This window comes from Lutjanus erythropterus, chromosome 14, assembly GCF_056507025.1.
Source record: "Lutjanus erythropterus isolate fLutEry1 chromosome 14, fLutEry1.hap2, whole genome shotgun sequence".
NCBI classification, from domain to species: domain Eukaryota; kingdom Metazoa; phylum Chordata; class Actinopteri; order Lutjaniformes; family Lutjanidae; genus Lutjanus; species Lutjanus erythropterus.
Genome location: NC_139330.1, coordinates 10461171 through 10478398, shown reverse-complemented (window position 1 = coordinate 10478398; position 17228 = coordinate 10461171). Strand labels below are relative to the sequence as shown.

The following is a 17228-nucleotide window of genomic DNA, read 5'->3' as shown; positions in this document are numbered from 1 at the left end:
GGTGTGAGAGAGAAGAGGATTGAGGGCACAAGGGAGGCGTGGAATAAAGAAAAAGTAGCTGTGGCTGCTTGATGCATCCTCTCTGAAGCTGAAAATAAATAAATGATTCCTCATAAAGTCTCTCAAATCATTGCATTACATTATATTCATCTGGCAGGCGTGTTCGTCCAGTGTACTCAACCTTTGCAGAAATAAGAACCAAATGTGATCAAAAACACCCAAAAGTGAGTGCAGTTTTTCCAATTTTTTTGTATTTTTCGGTTGTCAGCTCCTCCATGCAGTCATTTGAGATGTTAATTGGGTTGAAACACGATGGTGTGATTTTGACTCAGTTGTACTTTCTTGGCACGAGATAAGACGAACCTGCTGATTTATTCAAAATGCCACTTTGTTTGTCAGAGGATGAATGAAGCTCGGAGGCAAAGACTCAGTGAAATAGAGGATCTGCACTCACACGTCCTCTTCCAAACCAGCTAATTTAATGATAAGAAAGTACGTGACATGATACAGGGAAAACATTCACGGACTGACGGTTGTTGCGGTGTCACTGCCACTCACGGCTCTCTAGCAGCCCCACCTGGTGACTCACGGTACTGCAGCTAACTGTGAGAATGAGCCACTGCAGGATGGGGTTTCAATGCAATTCGCATTGTATTTTTTTACATATTCCAGTTTACTAGTTTTATTCCAGTAGTCTACTTTACTTTATTTATTATTGTAGTTTTTAATCTTTTATTTGGCTGTGGATGTTCACTAGCTTTCTTTTGTTTCCATATGTTTCTCTGTGTCTTTCTTTTTACAGCACTGATGAGGAGGTGGGCTTAATTTTATTTTGGGGGTAATATTTTCTATTTATTACCATGGAAACACTAATGCTTTTGTCCACAGGGGTTTCCAATATCATCAAATTATGAAAAGTTTCTTGTGTCCTCTTTGAGAGGCTGCTGCTCTTTATTTACTACTTTGCAGTTGTTAGAGATGATCCTATGATCAGAAGAGGAAGCTGACTTGTGTCAAACAAACAATGTGACAATAACAAATATAGACAAACATCATGACTGAAGAGAAGGAAACCTGGTGTGGACTGTAGGTCAGTTTTGTGTCATCATTGTCAATGCTTTTTTTGTTGTTGTTTTTTATGTGTTTGTTTCCTTTTTGACAAGTTTTAGGGATGTAACGATATATCAAATATTGTGACAAAAAATACCAGACTGTGACAATATCTACCATGATATTACATGTTTTTTTTGCAGCTGTTCATACATAATTCAAACATTCATTCAACATTCAAGTTTGCACATGCTTAGGTCATTGCTGGCTACTTTTACTTTATTTTATTCAAGAAGGAAATCAGAAGTACTTTAAGTTAAAGTTGAGTTGTTTTGGGGTAATTTACAAATGTAAATGGTATAAAATAATAATGATAATCCATTTATTCATTATTAATTATACTACAAGAAGAACTTTCAGCCAATCATTTTACTTCTGAGTAAAGGCACAGCATGTGATGGTCCTGTCACCAAATTATTCTCACAGTTATGTTGTTTGTTCTGCAACGTTCAGGCCCAACCAAGTTTGAAAAGGTGTAAGATGCAAATGTATAAAGTGTGAAAACGTTTCCTCGCAGAACACTCTGAGGTGCAATTTGACATTTACATTTTCCACATACATTTGCACATTTTCCTTAACTATGTTAGAATATGTAGAGCAGAAGTGTTAATGCCCTTTAGACAGCAAAAGCCAGTTATTTGGTCAATTATCTGCTGTGCATGCTTTCATTTTCTCCTTTGGATTTGACTCTCTTTGTGCGCTAATCACATAAAAACGACATGACTACATTTCCTGAGATCAGTCCTGTGCCGGGGAACAATAAGGTTGGTTCATTAATCACCTAAAGCTTTTTTATGGAGCCTAATATTTCATTGACAATGACGAAAAACAGAACAATTTTAAACTTATGACTCATGCAATCTTTCTAATGGGAATAAAGTAATTATATGAAATATTTTTGAAAGGAAAAACTTTGATATGAGTCTTTATATCTTTGTTTACTTTTGCCACCTCTGCACTTTACTTATGTTGGTGTTAAGAAAAAACTGGTCAGATATTCATGCATGTATGTGATGCTGACCTGAGCGTGGAGGATGGAGGAGAGACGGAGATCTGCATGCGGTTCTCAGAGGTGACGAGGTCCTGCAGCGTTCGGCTCATGTCACGGAGCTGGGCGACGGTGCAGCTCCGCAGCACGGAGCCCTCCAGCTCCTCAGCCTCCACCTGCTGCTCCTCCTGCTGGATCTGCTGCTCCAGGCGCCGACTGCGGTCCTTCAGCTCCGTCAGCTTCCGCTGCAGCTCTGCTATCTCCTCCTGTGCAGGTGTCATGAGGTTTATTTATGATCCTTACATTTATTTTTCAGGGCGTTATTCATCAATTTCTAAAAGTTATTGTTCTGTTCTGTATGTGTGCTGGACGAGACAGTATTCTTATAGCATTTGTGTTTGGGAAACTAATCCATTTTTAATAAAATTAGATAAAATAGCACTGGCACTTTTTTTACACTAAGTGTAAAAAATTACCATCAGAAGCCTTTATGACATAACGTGACCTAGATTTACCTCTACCAGCCGTTTCTCTTGGATGAGACGATCTCTTCGATGCAGGGGACCCTGCGATGAGTCGCACCGCTCCGCTGCGTCAGGCTCTACACCCTCCCTGACAACCAGACACAAGAAGAAAAACACAGTCACTGGAAAATCCTCAGCAGTGGGGTTTTAGCTTTATCTTTATACATGACTTTCCTCATTTCTTATAACCATATTCCAGGCTTCTTTTGGTTTCTTTCAGGTTTTCTTTCAGTTAAAACTGATTTGACATGAATAATACATGTCTACTATGTACTGCCGTACTAATACACAAGTCTGTGGGGGCATGTTTTCCTGTTTATAGCATGTGAAAAACTGACACTCTGAGATAAAGATATGTATGGAAAATAACACATCAACACATTTGTGTGTGAGCTTTATGTTATATTTGTTCAGGATAACCTCTGGAGAGCAAGGCCCCACCTGATTTCCTTCCTGATACAAGAGCTATTTTTAACATCCCTCGCTAACCGCTCTGTCCTGCAGCATTATAATAGAAGATTAGAAACACTCATGAACTCATTTTCACCACATAAAACTGTAAAAATGCAAATTTCACCAAAGCTGAACAACCTGTCAGCTTCAATACTGCAAGCCAAGTACAGCTGTGCTGTTGTTAATCACCATGTAATAGCATCAGGTTAATAAGGTTATTGCAATAGACGATTATGTTGTCTGAATAAATTACACAAAACCAGCGCTAATCAAAGAAATAAAATGAAATCTGAAACAAAAGAGGGAAATATTTCCTTGAGTTCAACCATATTTCATATTTACAGCGGCACATTGCTAGCAACAGTCTGCTGTACAGAAATAACAGACCTTAGAATGAGGTAACTGACCAATCAGAATTGAGTATTTAACAAACTTGCATAATAACACATGATAACTTCTATATAACATCAAGTTATGACAATATAAGTTATCACTTTATAATATGAAATCATTCACGTTATAATAAGATAAATGTACATTTTAGACAAACAAAAGTTTCTTGTTATAACGTGATACAGTCATATATTGCAAAAATGTGAAAATATCTTGTTATAACACAAAACTTTTTCTTGTTATAACAGGATACTGATCCATTTTTCTTTACCTGGCCTGGCAGCAATAAACACCTATACATATTATACTTCACTTCACTGCAATTAACAGCCATTTGAATATTATCAAACCTTCAGTTTTTCCATATTTCAATACGTAAACCCACATGTAAAGTAAACAAAACACATACTTCAGTGTCAAACCAATAGCTTACGATTACTGAGATATTCATTTTGATAATATCACAAAAGTCAGCACAGTTTTTGGCTCATACATTAGCACGACAGTGTGTGTTGTGTTGTGTATTATGCATCATTGTTGTGACTGTTGAATGACTGACCTGCACTGACTGCACTCCGCCCTCTGGAGGGCGCTGTGCACCACCTGACTGAGCCGCTCCAGGAACAGAGAGACGCTGGGCTGCCTGGAGGGTAAACCCAGCTTCAGAGCACCTCGCTCCCTGCACAGCTCCTCCAGCTTTTTACCAAAACGCTCCGCTGAAAACACACAAACACACACTGAATGACATGCAGCAACACTGTGCTAGAAAATACAACGAGATTCAAGTCAGGCAATCAGTGTAGAAACCTACAGGCTCTCTGTTCAGGCGCAGCTGTGTTGTGATTGTACAGACAGCAGATGACTCTCACAGGTCATAACGTCTGTAGTACATAGCCTACATTCACTGAAATAACACGACTGCACACACATCACTCCTAATTCAATTAACTAATTATCTCTTAACTAGAAGGCACTTGAACAGAGCAAACTTCTGTCAAAACTAAGTGAGTCTCAGCTGGCTGCTTCTAATGATTGTTGACCTCGTAAACACACATGAAAGTTTTGGAATCACCCCTCTCTGTTGGGTAAGTTTAAAAAGAGAACCATGTAGAGGTAAAACATCAGAACTCTCTCAGTTCTTGTTTACAACCAGCTGTTCTTAAGCTTTTCTGGAATCTACCTGACAGAAAAACTGAAACAGAAGTTATCAGGTGGAAAAAAAAAAAGGTCCGTGATGCACAATATCAAAAGGCAAACAGAAAATCTGACACACATACAGTATCACTCTGCCTAAATAGTTCAAGGTCTACGGGACAGCAGATGTTGGTATTTATTTCTGTCACAAGGTCCAAGAAATGGGTCAAAATGCAGCCCTCTTTGGAAAATAACCTCTTTTCCGACCAGCTAGAGAAAAGATTTGGGTCAAACCAAGTCTTAAATGAATGAAGTGTCTTCTTCAAAAATGAGTCCAAATTAAATCCATTAGGTTTCCGGTTTCAGGAATTTCACAATGTTCACTTTTCAGTTTGACTTGGCGGACTGATCTGATGTGGTGAGAGCACTGACGTGTACATTTCAGGAAAACCAGGAAGTGCCAACACAGCTGTCAAAGTAATTCTCAAAGGCACACAACACTGGGCCTCAAGCAAGAAACATTTTCATATTCTTATCTTATCTTTCTCTATCTTTCTACGATAGATTCAGCAAATGCTCGTAACTTCAGATAACTGCGTCAACGATCTGCCTGTGTGCATTTGAGCGCACATGCATGAAACTTGTAAATTAGTATAATGAACACCCCATTAATACCACACAAGGCCACACTTCCTGCTCCATATTTCAGGAAGTGATCATTCATAAAAATGGCATCAAAAAGGATAAAGAAGAATTTAGGGCTAGCTAATTTATCAATATTATATAAATATCGTAACTAATACTGTCTTAGATTTGTGGATTATATTGTGATATCTTTTCCTTGTTTTAAAGGGACAATTCACCCCCAAAATCAGAAATACATATTTTTCCCGTTGGTAGGAGCTGCTTTCTCTCTAGTGGAGAGAAAGTATTTCTGGTTGATTCTACAGCAGAAAGAAAGTAGTTCCTCATGAAACTGCTCATCCCAAGGTCTGAGGATTATCTTAAGTAACCAGGTCACCATTCCTGGAAAGAGACATTGCTATTAAGTTTTTCAAATGTACTTTTTCGCCACTTTTTCCGAGAAGGCAGACATATTTTTTGCTGACATCTGCAACAAACACCAAAACTATCTAGATGGATAAATAGCTCTAGAAGTCAGAGGGAAAACCGATGTATTCATGATTTTTGAGTGAACTGACCCTTTAAGAAAAAAATCAAAATATGAAAAAAATGGTGAATGCAACAAGTTCTCCTCAATCACTTGTACAAACAAATTAAGAAAAAAATCATTTGTACTAATCTTCCTTTAACAAACACAAAATGTTTGTACACGACATTGTTAAATATAACAATAAAGTTTTTTCATTAATCATTGAGGAGTTCCAGTAAAAGTCATTAAAATCTCCAGTAAATTCAATATAAAATGCATCTCAGAGTCAGTAAACAACTAATTATAGTGCCGTCTTGTTCCCTCACGTGTTTCATCAAACATGTCAGTTTGATCTAAATTCAGTTAGAAAGAAATCTAATAAAGGACACTGGGCAACTTCCATATATTGCTTCATCTTAAATACAAACATCGAACAGATAAATGTCTGGATCCTGACAGAATAAAGAGGTTACAGAAGTCAAATTATTATTATTATTACCAAGACTAAGACTAAGACTAAGACAATACAAAACAATCTCTCATGCATGCCTCGTATTACAGATTTTACTGCAGATCACACTGAACAAGGCAGCAAGATTATTTTAAGGTGTGGATTTAAAGAGGAGTCAGTGAATCCTGCCATGTTATAATGTGACAGCCTACAGTAGAAGTCAGAGTAGAGTATAAGAACCATAAGACAACGTTCTAGTGCACTCATTCAAAAGTTTAAAAGTTTAAAAACGTTAGTACTGAGGATAAACTGATAAATATGAAGTTAACACAAGAATAAAAAACAATATGATACTTGCATTGGATAGCTGTTTTCAGTTTGTCTATTTACACTATTATGTCCTTATAAAATGAATCGTAAATAAATAAACAATTATGTTATCATGATATGAAATGGTTCACATCATAACAAGATAAACAGTGTATTCTTACTCTTATTACTGAAAATATTTTCATGTTAAATGATGTATTTCATTATAATAACTCACTCAGGAATTATACAATAGTTGGATTATTGGTTGCAAGATGTAGTTATCATCACACTGTTGTAAGGTGTTGTTAGACTCATGGAAGAATTATCCTCTGAGCTAAAACAGATCCAAATAAATCATATAAACTCTGACTTAACATGTCAGTGAAAAGTCTATGTAAATGGAGAATCCTACAGAGTAACTGTATGTTAAGTCAGTCTCTTTTTACTGTTTACTGTCCGCTTTGTGTTCATGAGGAGGAGTAAAATGTGAATTTCTGACAGGTGTAACGTGTCGGGAATTCAAGCTAGCTCCCAGCAGGCTCTCTACAATCCGTCCACGATGACAGCATCTCGTCGACAAAACCTGAAACGACCCACTTATTAAAGCAAACAGCTCAACTCAAAGTCTTAGTTCACCTGCGTCGTAGTCGTCATCCAGGATGGCTTTCTGCTGGAGTCTCTGCAGTTTCAACATCATGGACTCAATCTGAGAGGGAGACACGAACAGACAGAAGACAGAACAGTTACCCAACAGTCCAGAGGGCAACGCTCTTTAAACAGTCAGAGAAAAAAAAAATGTGTGGGTGCAATGACCATCATCTCAGAGGTGACACTGGATAAGCAAGCTGAGGACTGACTGGTGTGAAGTTTGAAACCTCTTTATCATTACTAAGCTTTGCTGACAGATCACGTCTCATCAGGGAGGTCTGAACTATTCCTTTAAACTCAATAAAGGTGATTGTGACTTTAGCTCTCATATTAGGAGCCCATCATGCCCACCTTAGTGTGAGTGCGGTTGTTTTGGAGGCAGTCTTGCAGCACGCCCTCGTACTTCTTCACCAGGCTGTCCCAGCCGTGGTCGGAGGCAGGCGTGGCGCTCTCGTAGCCGGAGGTGACAGAGGAGGCGGAGGCGGTGTCTGAGTCCACGGACAGTGAGGAGGTGATCTCTATGTCCAGAGACTCGCCGTCGGGAAGGTCGGGCGGGACCTCCCTGCCGCCCCACGGACATTCCCGCCAAAACCTCCCGCCTAACGACAGCTCCTCTCTGTCTGAGGCGGAGGAGGGCAGTGATTGGACAGGAGCGGACTGCTTTGAGACACAGTGCTCGACGGACAAGGTTGCTGGTTTTGTTTGAGGTGCCTTAGTGGACTGAGTTAGTGGTTCTGGTTCCCGGGACGGTGTGGCAGCGGTTGTGTCCGTCCTCTGGCTGGAGTTGAGAGACAGTTGGATAAAACTGAAGCTGGAATTAAAGGAGTCCTGAGGTGAGGACGGACACTGGAGGCTGGACGTGCCATTAACGGCACTGCAGTCCACAGAGTCGTGAGGACGGGTAACGGAGCAGAGAAAACTCTTACTCTTCCAGGAGCTACAGGTAAGTTTATCAGGCTGCTGCTGATTCATTAAGGACACTTTGACAGCAGGACTGGTTGCATCAGTGAAGTCAGTGTGACGTCCAGATTTTCCATTCCTCATGCATGTGGTCCTCCCTCCCTCCTCCTCCTCCTCCTCCTCCTCTTCCTCCTGTCCATGAGACGTGCTCTGTAGCCTGGACTGCTCTCCTCTCATGTACCCTGGTCTTCGGTGGAGCCTCTTACGACCAGCTGTCCCTGATGCTCTGCCACCTGTCGATGCAGAGATTAACCATTAAGCTGGACAACACGGTCATGAGGAAGATAAAGAGTGAGCTCATAGGATTAACTGTGCAATCATGGCGTACATCAGGAAAATGTGACGCTAACCGTGCCAATTACACAAAAATGTAATGACTTTTTCCCGGTCCGGCCCCTCTACCCTTAAAGCTAGCACCACTAACTGAATGAAAAACAACTTGGGCAGCTGTGTGACATTTCCCAGAGTTCTGCTCCAGCTGTTGGGAAATACCAAAGCCACACAGTCATTTTTTGAGTTAGGACACGCCTCTCGGTGGAGGAGTGGGAGCGAGAGTGAACAATACTTCCTGAAGTTGCATTTGAATTTGTTTATCTTAACAAAAAAAAAAAAAAACACATACACACAGCCATGTTGCAATCAGTGGTTCTCAAACTGTGGGGTCGGTCGTGCCGGGGGACATAAATGAACTGCAGTTGCTGGAGTGGAAGTAAAGCTGAATGAATCAGATTCATGTTGGAACAAAAACAACAAACAAAATCGCTTTGATGCTGGAGAGGCTGTTACGATTTAAGCTGCAAAGATTAATTAAGATGGGAAAATGGCAAGCTTTGCTTCTACAGGGGCACTGTGACATGCTAAATACAGGTTGGACACATTAAGAAAAGCAGAATAAACATGGACATATCACCCTTAGAAAGCTGGTATGACCTATTTACACATCATGCATCAATAAATATCAATACTGATTATTTCTCATGCTTTCGATACTCTTTTTTCTCCATATCTATACTCCAGAACCAGCTGCGCTTTCCCACTCTGTCTTCTCTCCAAGAGCGAGTTAAAACCCACACTGCTGCAGTGTCCACAGTATCCACCTCCTCTTATTTACTCACAGTGCTGTTTTCTTGTCATCACTTGTCACAGTTGGAGTATCCATTGTCACTTTTATCTTTAATTACATATCTAACATTTTATGCTGAGCCAATTTTTTCCTGTGGTATCCAAAATGGTATCAAATATAGTTTTTTTAACTTAACTTTATTGTGATCATGCAAGAATACAGAGTACAGTTCTATAGTAAAATTCAGTCTCTGCATTTAATCCATCCCAGGGACCAACTCCGGTTGCCAGCACCTTGGTCACGGATCCTGACAGGAGAAAACATGTAACATGTATTTCTGTTGATGGGGAAAGCGGAGCACCTGGAGAAAACCCACACATACACATGTATATGTAGAAATCAAGAATATCAGTCATTATATTGATATTGCAATATTTTTACTCCCAAATATCAGTGTTGGCATCTGCACCAAAAATCCAGCTGGGCTCCAGATTGCTAAAAACAGCTGCCTGCTGTAACTAGGCTGATGAGAGCAGTGAGACTGCAGAAACAGGCGATAATACCTTCGTCACAGCAGCCATTTGGCGGCGTAAACACATGTGTTAACAGTCATACTAATTGAGGTAAGTAGCTATAATCAATGCAACATAATCTTAATTAGTATCACAGGTAACAAAGGTCTGTTCTCTTTGTGTTTGTGACTATAATCAGCTCCTCCACTAATCATATAATGAAGCCTATATTGGACTTTGATTCACTGCCAGCAGAGTGGGAAAGTCCTTAACTTTTGTGCGTTAAAAACTTTGGCAGTTTAACTTCTGTTATTTTCACGTAAAGGTAAAAAGACGCATGCAGACACATCCATGATGTTGATAAAGTTCCTGATTTCAGTCCAGCGTTGCTGGATGGGTAAGATCTAATGTAGGGGTGGAGTCTATGACAGAAAGAGATCCACAGCAGAGAAATGTGGCCAAGCCAAGCATTGAGAAGCAATAAAACATCAGTGAAAACAGTATTTGGTCTGAAAGTGGAGCAGGATGATAAAGACCAGTGTGTTCTCGGAGTTGGACACCTGCTTCACGTGACAAATACATATAATGTGCAGGATTCAGAGAGGGAGACGGGCTGATATGTTGGGAATCAAGAGCTCCTTTGTGTACAGCTGCGCTGCCCCCTCTCACTTCTGCCTCTCAATTTTCTCTTCCCACTCACACACACAGAGACACACTGACACACAGACTTTTGTACTAAAAACAGTGGAAGCATTCACACTATTGACATTATACAACCATGTTGCACTTTTTAAATAAAAAAGGATTAACAACACATCTGTCGTTAGTAACAATCAAATACATCTGTACCTCATAAAAACATCAAATTGTATTACAATCAATTTTATCTGTGAATATAATTTTTTTCTACAGTGAGAGGACATTTCACTCAGTTTTTGTGTCTGTATGTCAAGGCAGGAATGCAGCGGACAAAACAACCCATGACCACTACAAAGCCACCACGGCTCCCTGCTCAACCCCCCATGACCTCCAGTGATGTCACTCCTAAACCATCCATGTGACTGGAGGAGAACAGACACCACTTAAAGTGTTAGTTTGAATTTTTTTTAAGGGGATTTCTACAAGATGCTTAAAATACTTTGCTGGCAGAGAGCCTTTTCTGATGGGAAACTTTTGTTGTATAAGCCAAGTATCGCTCTCTTCAAAGCAACCAAACTCCATGTGCAAAAACTTTAATTTTACTTTGCAGAACAGCAGAGTTGCTGGTCCACCACTGCCGCGTTTGGTGAGTTAGTTTGTGTTATTGTGAGACTTCAGTGTTTTAAAAGGTTAGTTTGGATTCACCAAAGTCGCACAATAACACAAACAAATTAACCAGTAGACAAGCATCTCCTGTGTTCTGTGCTGTAAAATTACTGATTTTGTCAAAGGAGTTTGGTTGCTTGGGAGAGAATGATATTTGGCTTTTAAAACAGCAGTTTTCCTGCTAAAAAAAAAGGCTGAACTGATATTGATTTTTTAAGGTAAATTTTTTTTTTATCTGCTGACCCTGTCCACAGCAGTGTTTTGTTTAGCTTCCTTCTCCGGTACTCCTGCTGCTTCTCCAAATTGGGTGCGTGCCAAACTATGCATAAGTCCCTCATACAACCCCACTTTAAAAAAAAATCTAACCTACCCCCTTTAGGATGAGCTGGGACTTTAGACTGACAGGAAGGCAGGATTTGTAGCGAGAGTAACAGACGGGTGTTCCCATTGTACCCAGACTGTGTATGTATCCTCTCTGTCCACTGGGACCACTGCACTAAAGCTCACGTTACATACAGCTCCATTAGTGTTTCTTTGCAGACGTGGCCACTGTTCCATAACCAATTTAAGAAACCCAACACTCACCGTAGGCACCAAAAGACAACCGCACACTGCCCACCATCTGGTGTGGTCGAGGTATAACATAGAGCCCACTCCAGAGAGTCAAAGAGCTCGGGAGGTGAAAAGGGAATGACTTGTCGAAAGAAAGTGTTACTGTATCCTCGTCATGCTTCGATTACAAAAAGACGGCTCTTCTCGGTAAAGGGGAAGGAAATGCCTCAGGGCCCATTGTGTGTGTCTGTGTGTGTGTCTGAGTGCGTAGAGGGGGGGGGCATCTACATCTCAGCTGAAGCCCTTCAGAGGTATGTCATTTGCTGCTTCCTGCCTGGCTTCGTGCTAAAATAGTTTGCAAGGAATTCCGGCAGAAATAAGCAAAAGGGGACCTGAAGTGGTTCTGCAGCAACAGACGCTTTCTCGCTGCAGCTTTAGAGAAACACAAAGTCTGAGAAGCGTCTGAGCCAGAGGAGGCCAGATTATTTACCTTTGGAGATTAAAAGAGGCCCTCCTCAGAGGCCTTAGGTTAAACACTGCGTCCCATTGGCTGCTGAAAAGCGCTTCGGCCAAAGAGTGGAGGAATGCGGAGGATCTCATAAAAACACAAACGTTTGAGGAACAAGCTCAGCACCCTCACACACACTGACACACACACACCAGCAGATCTGCATGTCAGCAGCCTCCTGAGAGGCAGCAGTGCTCGGCAGATGTGCAACACCACGTCACTTGTGACCGAACACAGCAACAGAAAAAGGGAAGTGAAAGTCTCCAAAGAGTCTTAAAAGGGATGACACATGATGTCCTAGAACTGAATCTATCTATCTATCTATCTATCTATCTATCTATCTAGATTAAATGTGGATTAAATCTCTGTTCTGGTGAGACAACAGCTCCACACTTTCCTGAGCCTAGTGCCCTTGTCACTGCTGGTAGCATGAGGCGGTTGGACTACCTGCAACCTGAATGGGCTGTAGGAAGGGCAACAACCCAGCAGCAGGACCAGTATCTGCTCCTCTGTGTGAGGAGAAACATGAGGAGCACTGCCGGAGCCCTACGAAATGACGTCCAGTGGGCTACTGGTGGGCCGACGTCCTCTAGTGGGACCTGTGCTCACGGCCCGGCACCATGCAGCTCGACTGGCATTTGCCAGACAACAGCAGAACTGGCAGGTTCACCACTGGCGCCCTGTCGTCTTCATAGACGAGAGCAGGTTCACAATGAACACAGACGTATGTGCTTCTGTAGCATAACACAAGACACGGGTGTAGAGCTGCAACTAACAGTTACTTTCATCATCAATTAATCTGTAGATTATTTTCTTGATTAATTGATTATTAATTGATGAGTGGTTTGGTCCGTGAAATTCCAGAGAATGGTGAAAAATGTTGATCTCTGTTTTCCAAAGACCAAGATGACGTCCTCAAATGTCTTGTTTTGTCCAAAACGCAAAGATATTCAGATTACAGTCATAAAGGACAAAAGAAAATATTCACATCTGAGAAGCTGAAATCAGAGAATTTGGATATTTTTATTTTAAAAAATGACTCAAAAGGATGGATCGATTATCAAAATAGTTAGCAATTAATTTAATAATCAATTCATTGATTAATCAATGAATAGTTGCAGCTCCACACTGGCGACCTGTTTCCTAAGGATACTTCTTCTAAAAATCTAAAAAGGGCCACACCTCTTCACTTTTGGAAGATTTAAGATGAAAATTTTAAAGAAGGTTATAATCTGATTGCAGAGTTTAGGTTTGCGCAGATTTGACTGAAGACGAGCAATTATGGGAATCCTATCAGCTAATATTTATGCAAAATTTGCAAGTATGTTACGCAGGAAGTATTCAGAGGAATAACAGAGCTGCAACAAGTAACTGATTATTAAACAGCTATTAAGTTAATCACCAACTATTTTTTTAATCAGTTCATCAAATTTAGTAATTCTATAAGAAAAAAGTCAAAATTCTTTTATTTCAGCTTCTTAAATGTGAATATTCTCTGCTGTCTTTACTCCTCTGTGACAGTAAACTGAATATTTTTGAGTCGCGGACAGAACAAGACATTTGAGGACGTCATTTTGGACCATTTTTTTTGACATTTTACAGACCAAACAACTATTCATCGATTAATCGAACAGGTTAATGGACTATGAAAACAATCGTTAGTTGCGGCCCTGGAATAAAAACCTCCCACAAGTTGCAGCTCGCCGCTCATGTTGAGGAGCCTCTGACCTCTCTGACCTGAATGATGCAAACACAGTTTATATAAAAACGCACAGATCCTCCTCTTCCTCCGGTTAGACACTGAACTTGTGGACTTGTAGGTCCTGTTTAACGTTAGGCTGAGTTGAACCAGAACTGTTTACAACAGTGAATACAATATTTAGACCCACTCTGTGCTCTTTTACTCCTGTTGCTATTTTCCTCAGTTTATTCTCTTCACCAGTGACCTAACTCTTATTTTCTTGTCTATTATTTGTGAAACCCCTGGTGAGAAGTCAAAAACAGCCTTCACGAGCTGCGTTATGGTTCCTACTAAAGAGGATCTACTGATTATTTTGTGATTAATGTGAGAAAACATGTATTATTTTTTTTTTTTTTTACCTTCCGTGGCTTCGCGGTGGTGAGGCAGAGAGTTCCTGTGACATTCCAGCCCCATCAGTCCAGCAAACATCTTTCCATTCACAACAAGCTGTCTGAGGCCAAAGTCAAACAATATAAATCAGATCCCGGTCCTACATGGACTCACATCGACCATGTTTGAGAAGAAGCGCAGCCAGGCAGCGGGACTGAGCTCATTTCCGTTGTGGAAAAGTGAACCCAGACTGTTATTTTTGTCCCTCGCCTCGGACTAACGTGTGAAACCGGCTTTTCACTCGCTCTCCCGTGTCCATAATAAACATTTCCTGACACAAGTATTGATGCTCGGACTCCGGATTCTTACAAATCTTCCTCTGCGGCAAACAAGTGGCTCCAGCTGCGCACGAACAGACGGTTTGCAGAGAAAAGATGGTCCTCATGTCATCTTTCTGCTGGGGATAAAAATGAAATAAATCATCCGATAACGCGCCGTGGTTCAAGGAGTAATAGCCGGGATAAATCGGCGTGTCATCGATCAGTTGATCAGGAGTCCGTTATCCGCTGCGCCCCTGCGTCGTGCGTCGTGTTGGAGCAACGTGAGGAGCTCCTACGTGTTCAGGAATTTGACTCCAGACTGTTTCAGACCGCCTCACAACCACAGCAGGCAGCCTGAGAGGACTGCAGAGGGACACATCAGCGGGTCTGACTGCTGCTGTCTGTATATGAGATTTATTTAGGAATATTACAGCTGCAGCTGGTGGAGGAAAAGAGGAATATTATAACAAAACACGCAGTCTGGCTACTTTCAGATCTCTTAAAGTCACATTTTACAAGTTCAAATACACAAACACTACAAAAAAACTGAGAAAACTCATAATGTCAAGGGAACTGTCTGACTAGCTTTGAAACAAAGTTGAAATAAACTTTTTTAAAAGTTTCATAATCCTTTATTCAGGCGACTTATTTTTAAAGAAATCTTGAATCTGAGTTTTAGGGGGGGGAAAGTTGAGCAAATTCACTAAAGTGAAAGTGATTAATTAAATGTTTTCAATTGCAACCATTTAATTTTCAAGTACACAAATAATAATAATGGTAACTGTTTTTGAAATACAGATATTTTGAGTTTCTAAAACTCAGAGATTCAAGTTTATCTAAAGAAGAAAAGCAAATTACCTCGACAAAAGATCATATTTCCTTCTTTAATAAAAAATTAAAGTAGCCAGATGTGCAAAAAGTTTTTTTTAATAATATTCTTATTGTTTGTTTGTTTTTTACTTAAAGATGCAATCAGTATAGATGTATAACAACACAGGTGCAAGTCACATGTGCGTCGCCCTATACCAGTTTCCCAGCTTCATCCATCCAATAATGTCTTGACTTAATAGAAAAAAAACAACAGAACAAAACCAAAAGCAACCGAATATACAAGACGACCCAAAACAAAACAGACAACAAACAAAAACAAAACAAAGCCCACATACACTGTGTTTCTCTATTTGTTTCTTCTTACAGACCTTCTATCTTTCCCGTGTCTCTTCTGCTTGAGCAAGTGCATCTTTTAAATCACCATTTTCAATAAAACACATTAATGGTGCCCAGATTTCTTTTTTCTCTTAATAATATGTCTTATATATATGTGTGTGTGTGTGTGTATCTCAACCATTGACCTATTCGACCTTTTCATGTGCAAAAAAGTTGAAATGAATTGTGCAACTAATGTTTGAATTATCTGTGTAAACTTGACCCTTCCTAAGCCCCACCTCTTTTTGCACTGTGCACCAATAATAGTTGAGCAAACTTGGTGTCCTGTGTGCTCCATCAGGATGGGGAAGGCTGCCTGTGATTGGCTCACCCTGATATTTTTACTCCACCAGGTCTCACTCCTCATGACTAAACCTAAGGCTGCCCATCCCAAATGACACACAGCAACGAAGGCGACACCTACCAGCTAATCAGAGTCAGTCATGGCGGGTTGTGACTTTGCCAAAAAAAAAACGTACTCAGCAGAACCTCACTCAACTTTCTCATTTCCTTTTTCCTGTACTGAGATTCACTTTGTGCCGAACTCATCTGTGTTGAAAAGAAAAGCAAATTTTGAAGATAGTTAAAAGATGTTGCTGGAGAACCTTTAAAACTGATATAGTCACATCTTAAATGAGCTAATATTGGCTAAATGCTAACCAACTAGCTAGCAACCGACTGATGTATTTCAGCTAGGTAGTTAGCTAGTGTCTTGCTAACATTAGCCATCAGATGTAATTAGGTAGCTAATGATTGATGTACATTAGCTAGCTAGTGTTTTGCAAATAGAGCTAATTAAAGATGTGACTATACTGTATTTATGTTGCTTTTACAGGTCCACCAGCAACATCTTTTAACCATCCTCAAAATCTGGTTTTCTTTTCATCACAGAGACTTAGCACACAGCATATTTAAGGAAACAGGAAAGGAGAAAGTTGACCTATATACAAAACAAAAACAAAACTACAGTCAATAGCAGTCCTTTGTAAATTAAAAAGATAAAATAATTAATCATGTAATATCACAGTAGACATCATCATAGTACAGTTCAGTATCGATACACTCAATATGCAATATACATTCTTAAATACACATATATGCAGAAACTTACATTGTGTCTTTGCACTGTTGACACTACATATTAGCAGACTATCCTAATGTTACTTTGGCCATTGCGTATACAGGTCAAATAATTGTGTGCAAAAATGCATGTTATTTCTGCATATTTTTAGACACCCTGAACACATCCTGGTGTAAATACAAAAGTGTTCCTTTGTTGCTGCAGCGGAGGAATGAATGAGAAGAGACCCCACATAGAGCCGAGTCTTTTCATCGTCCTTCCCACACACCCGAATGGTCCTTTCATTCAGCTCGGCTGGCTGATGGACAAGAGGAGCTCAGTTCAGCCGACACAACAGAGCGCAGCCATGACTGTGGAGAGCTGCGTGGCAGCAGGGATGAAATCCACAGACACGCATGTACTGCAGCGTGAGGTCACCTCCCCAGTTTTAAAGATTAGGAGCACTTAAAGTCTCTGGACAACAACTCATGACTCATCAAACAAC

At 40.3% G+C, this 17228-nt stretch overlaps 1 protein-coding gene across 2 annotated transcripts in view; it reads right to left on the bottom strand.

Moving 5' to 3' along the window:
- disc1 (DISC1 scaffold protein) overlaps positions 1-14257 on the bottom strand; it is a 61651-nt gene extending 47394 nt beyond the window's left edge. The window contains exons 1-6 of one of the 2 annotated variants that reach the window (XM_084735533.1): positions 14167-14257; positions 7518-8359; positions 7155-7224; positions 4028-4184; positions 2614-2710; positions 2132-2364 (exon numbers count right to left, since the gene is read on the bottom strand). In XM_084735533.1, coding sequence (XP_084591659.1) covers positions 2132-2364; positions 2614-2710; positions 4028-4184; positions 7155-7224; positions 7518-8359; positions 14167-14236 — 1469 coding nt within the window. In that variant the 5' untranslated portion in view covers positions 14237-14257. Of the gene's footprint in view, positions 1-2131; positions 2365-2613; positions 2711-4027; positions 4185-7154; positions 7225-7517; positions 8360-14166 lie in introns of those variants that run through there. The other variant, XM_084735532.1, reaches the window with a different exon arrangement.
- Between the last annotated feature and the right edge of the window lie 2971 nt (positions 14258-17228).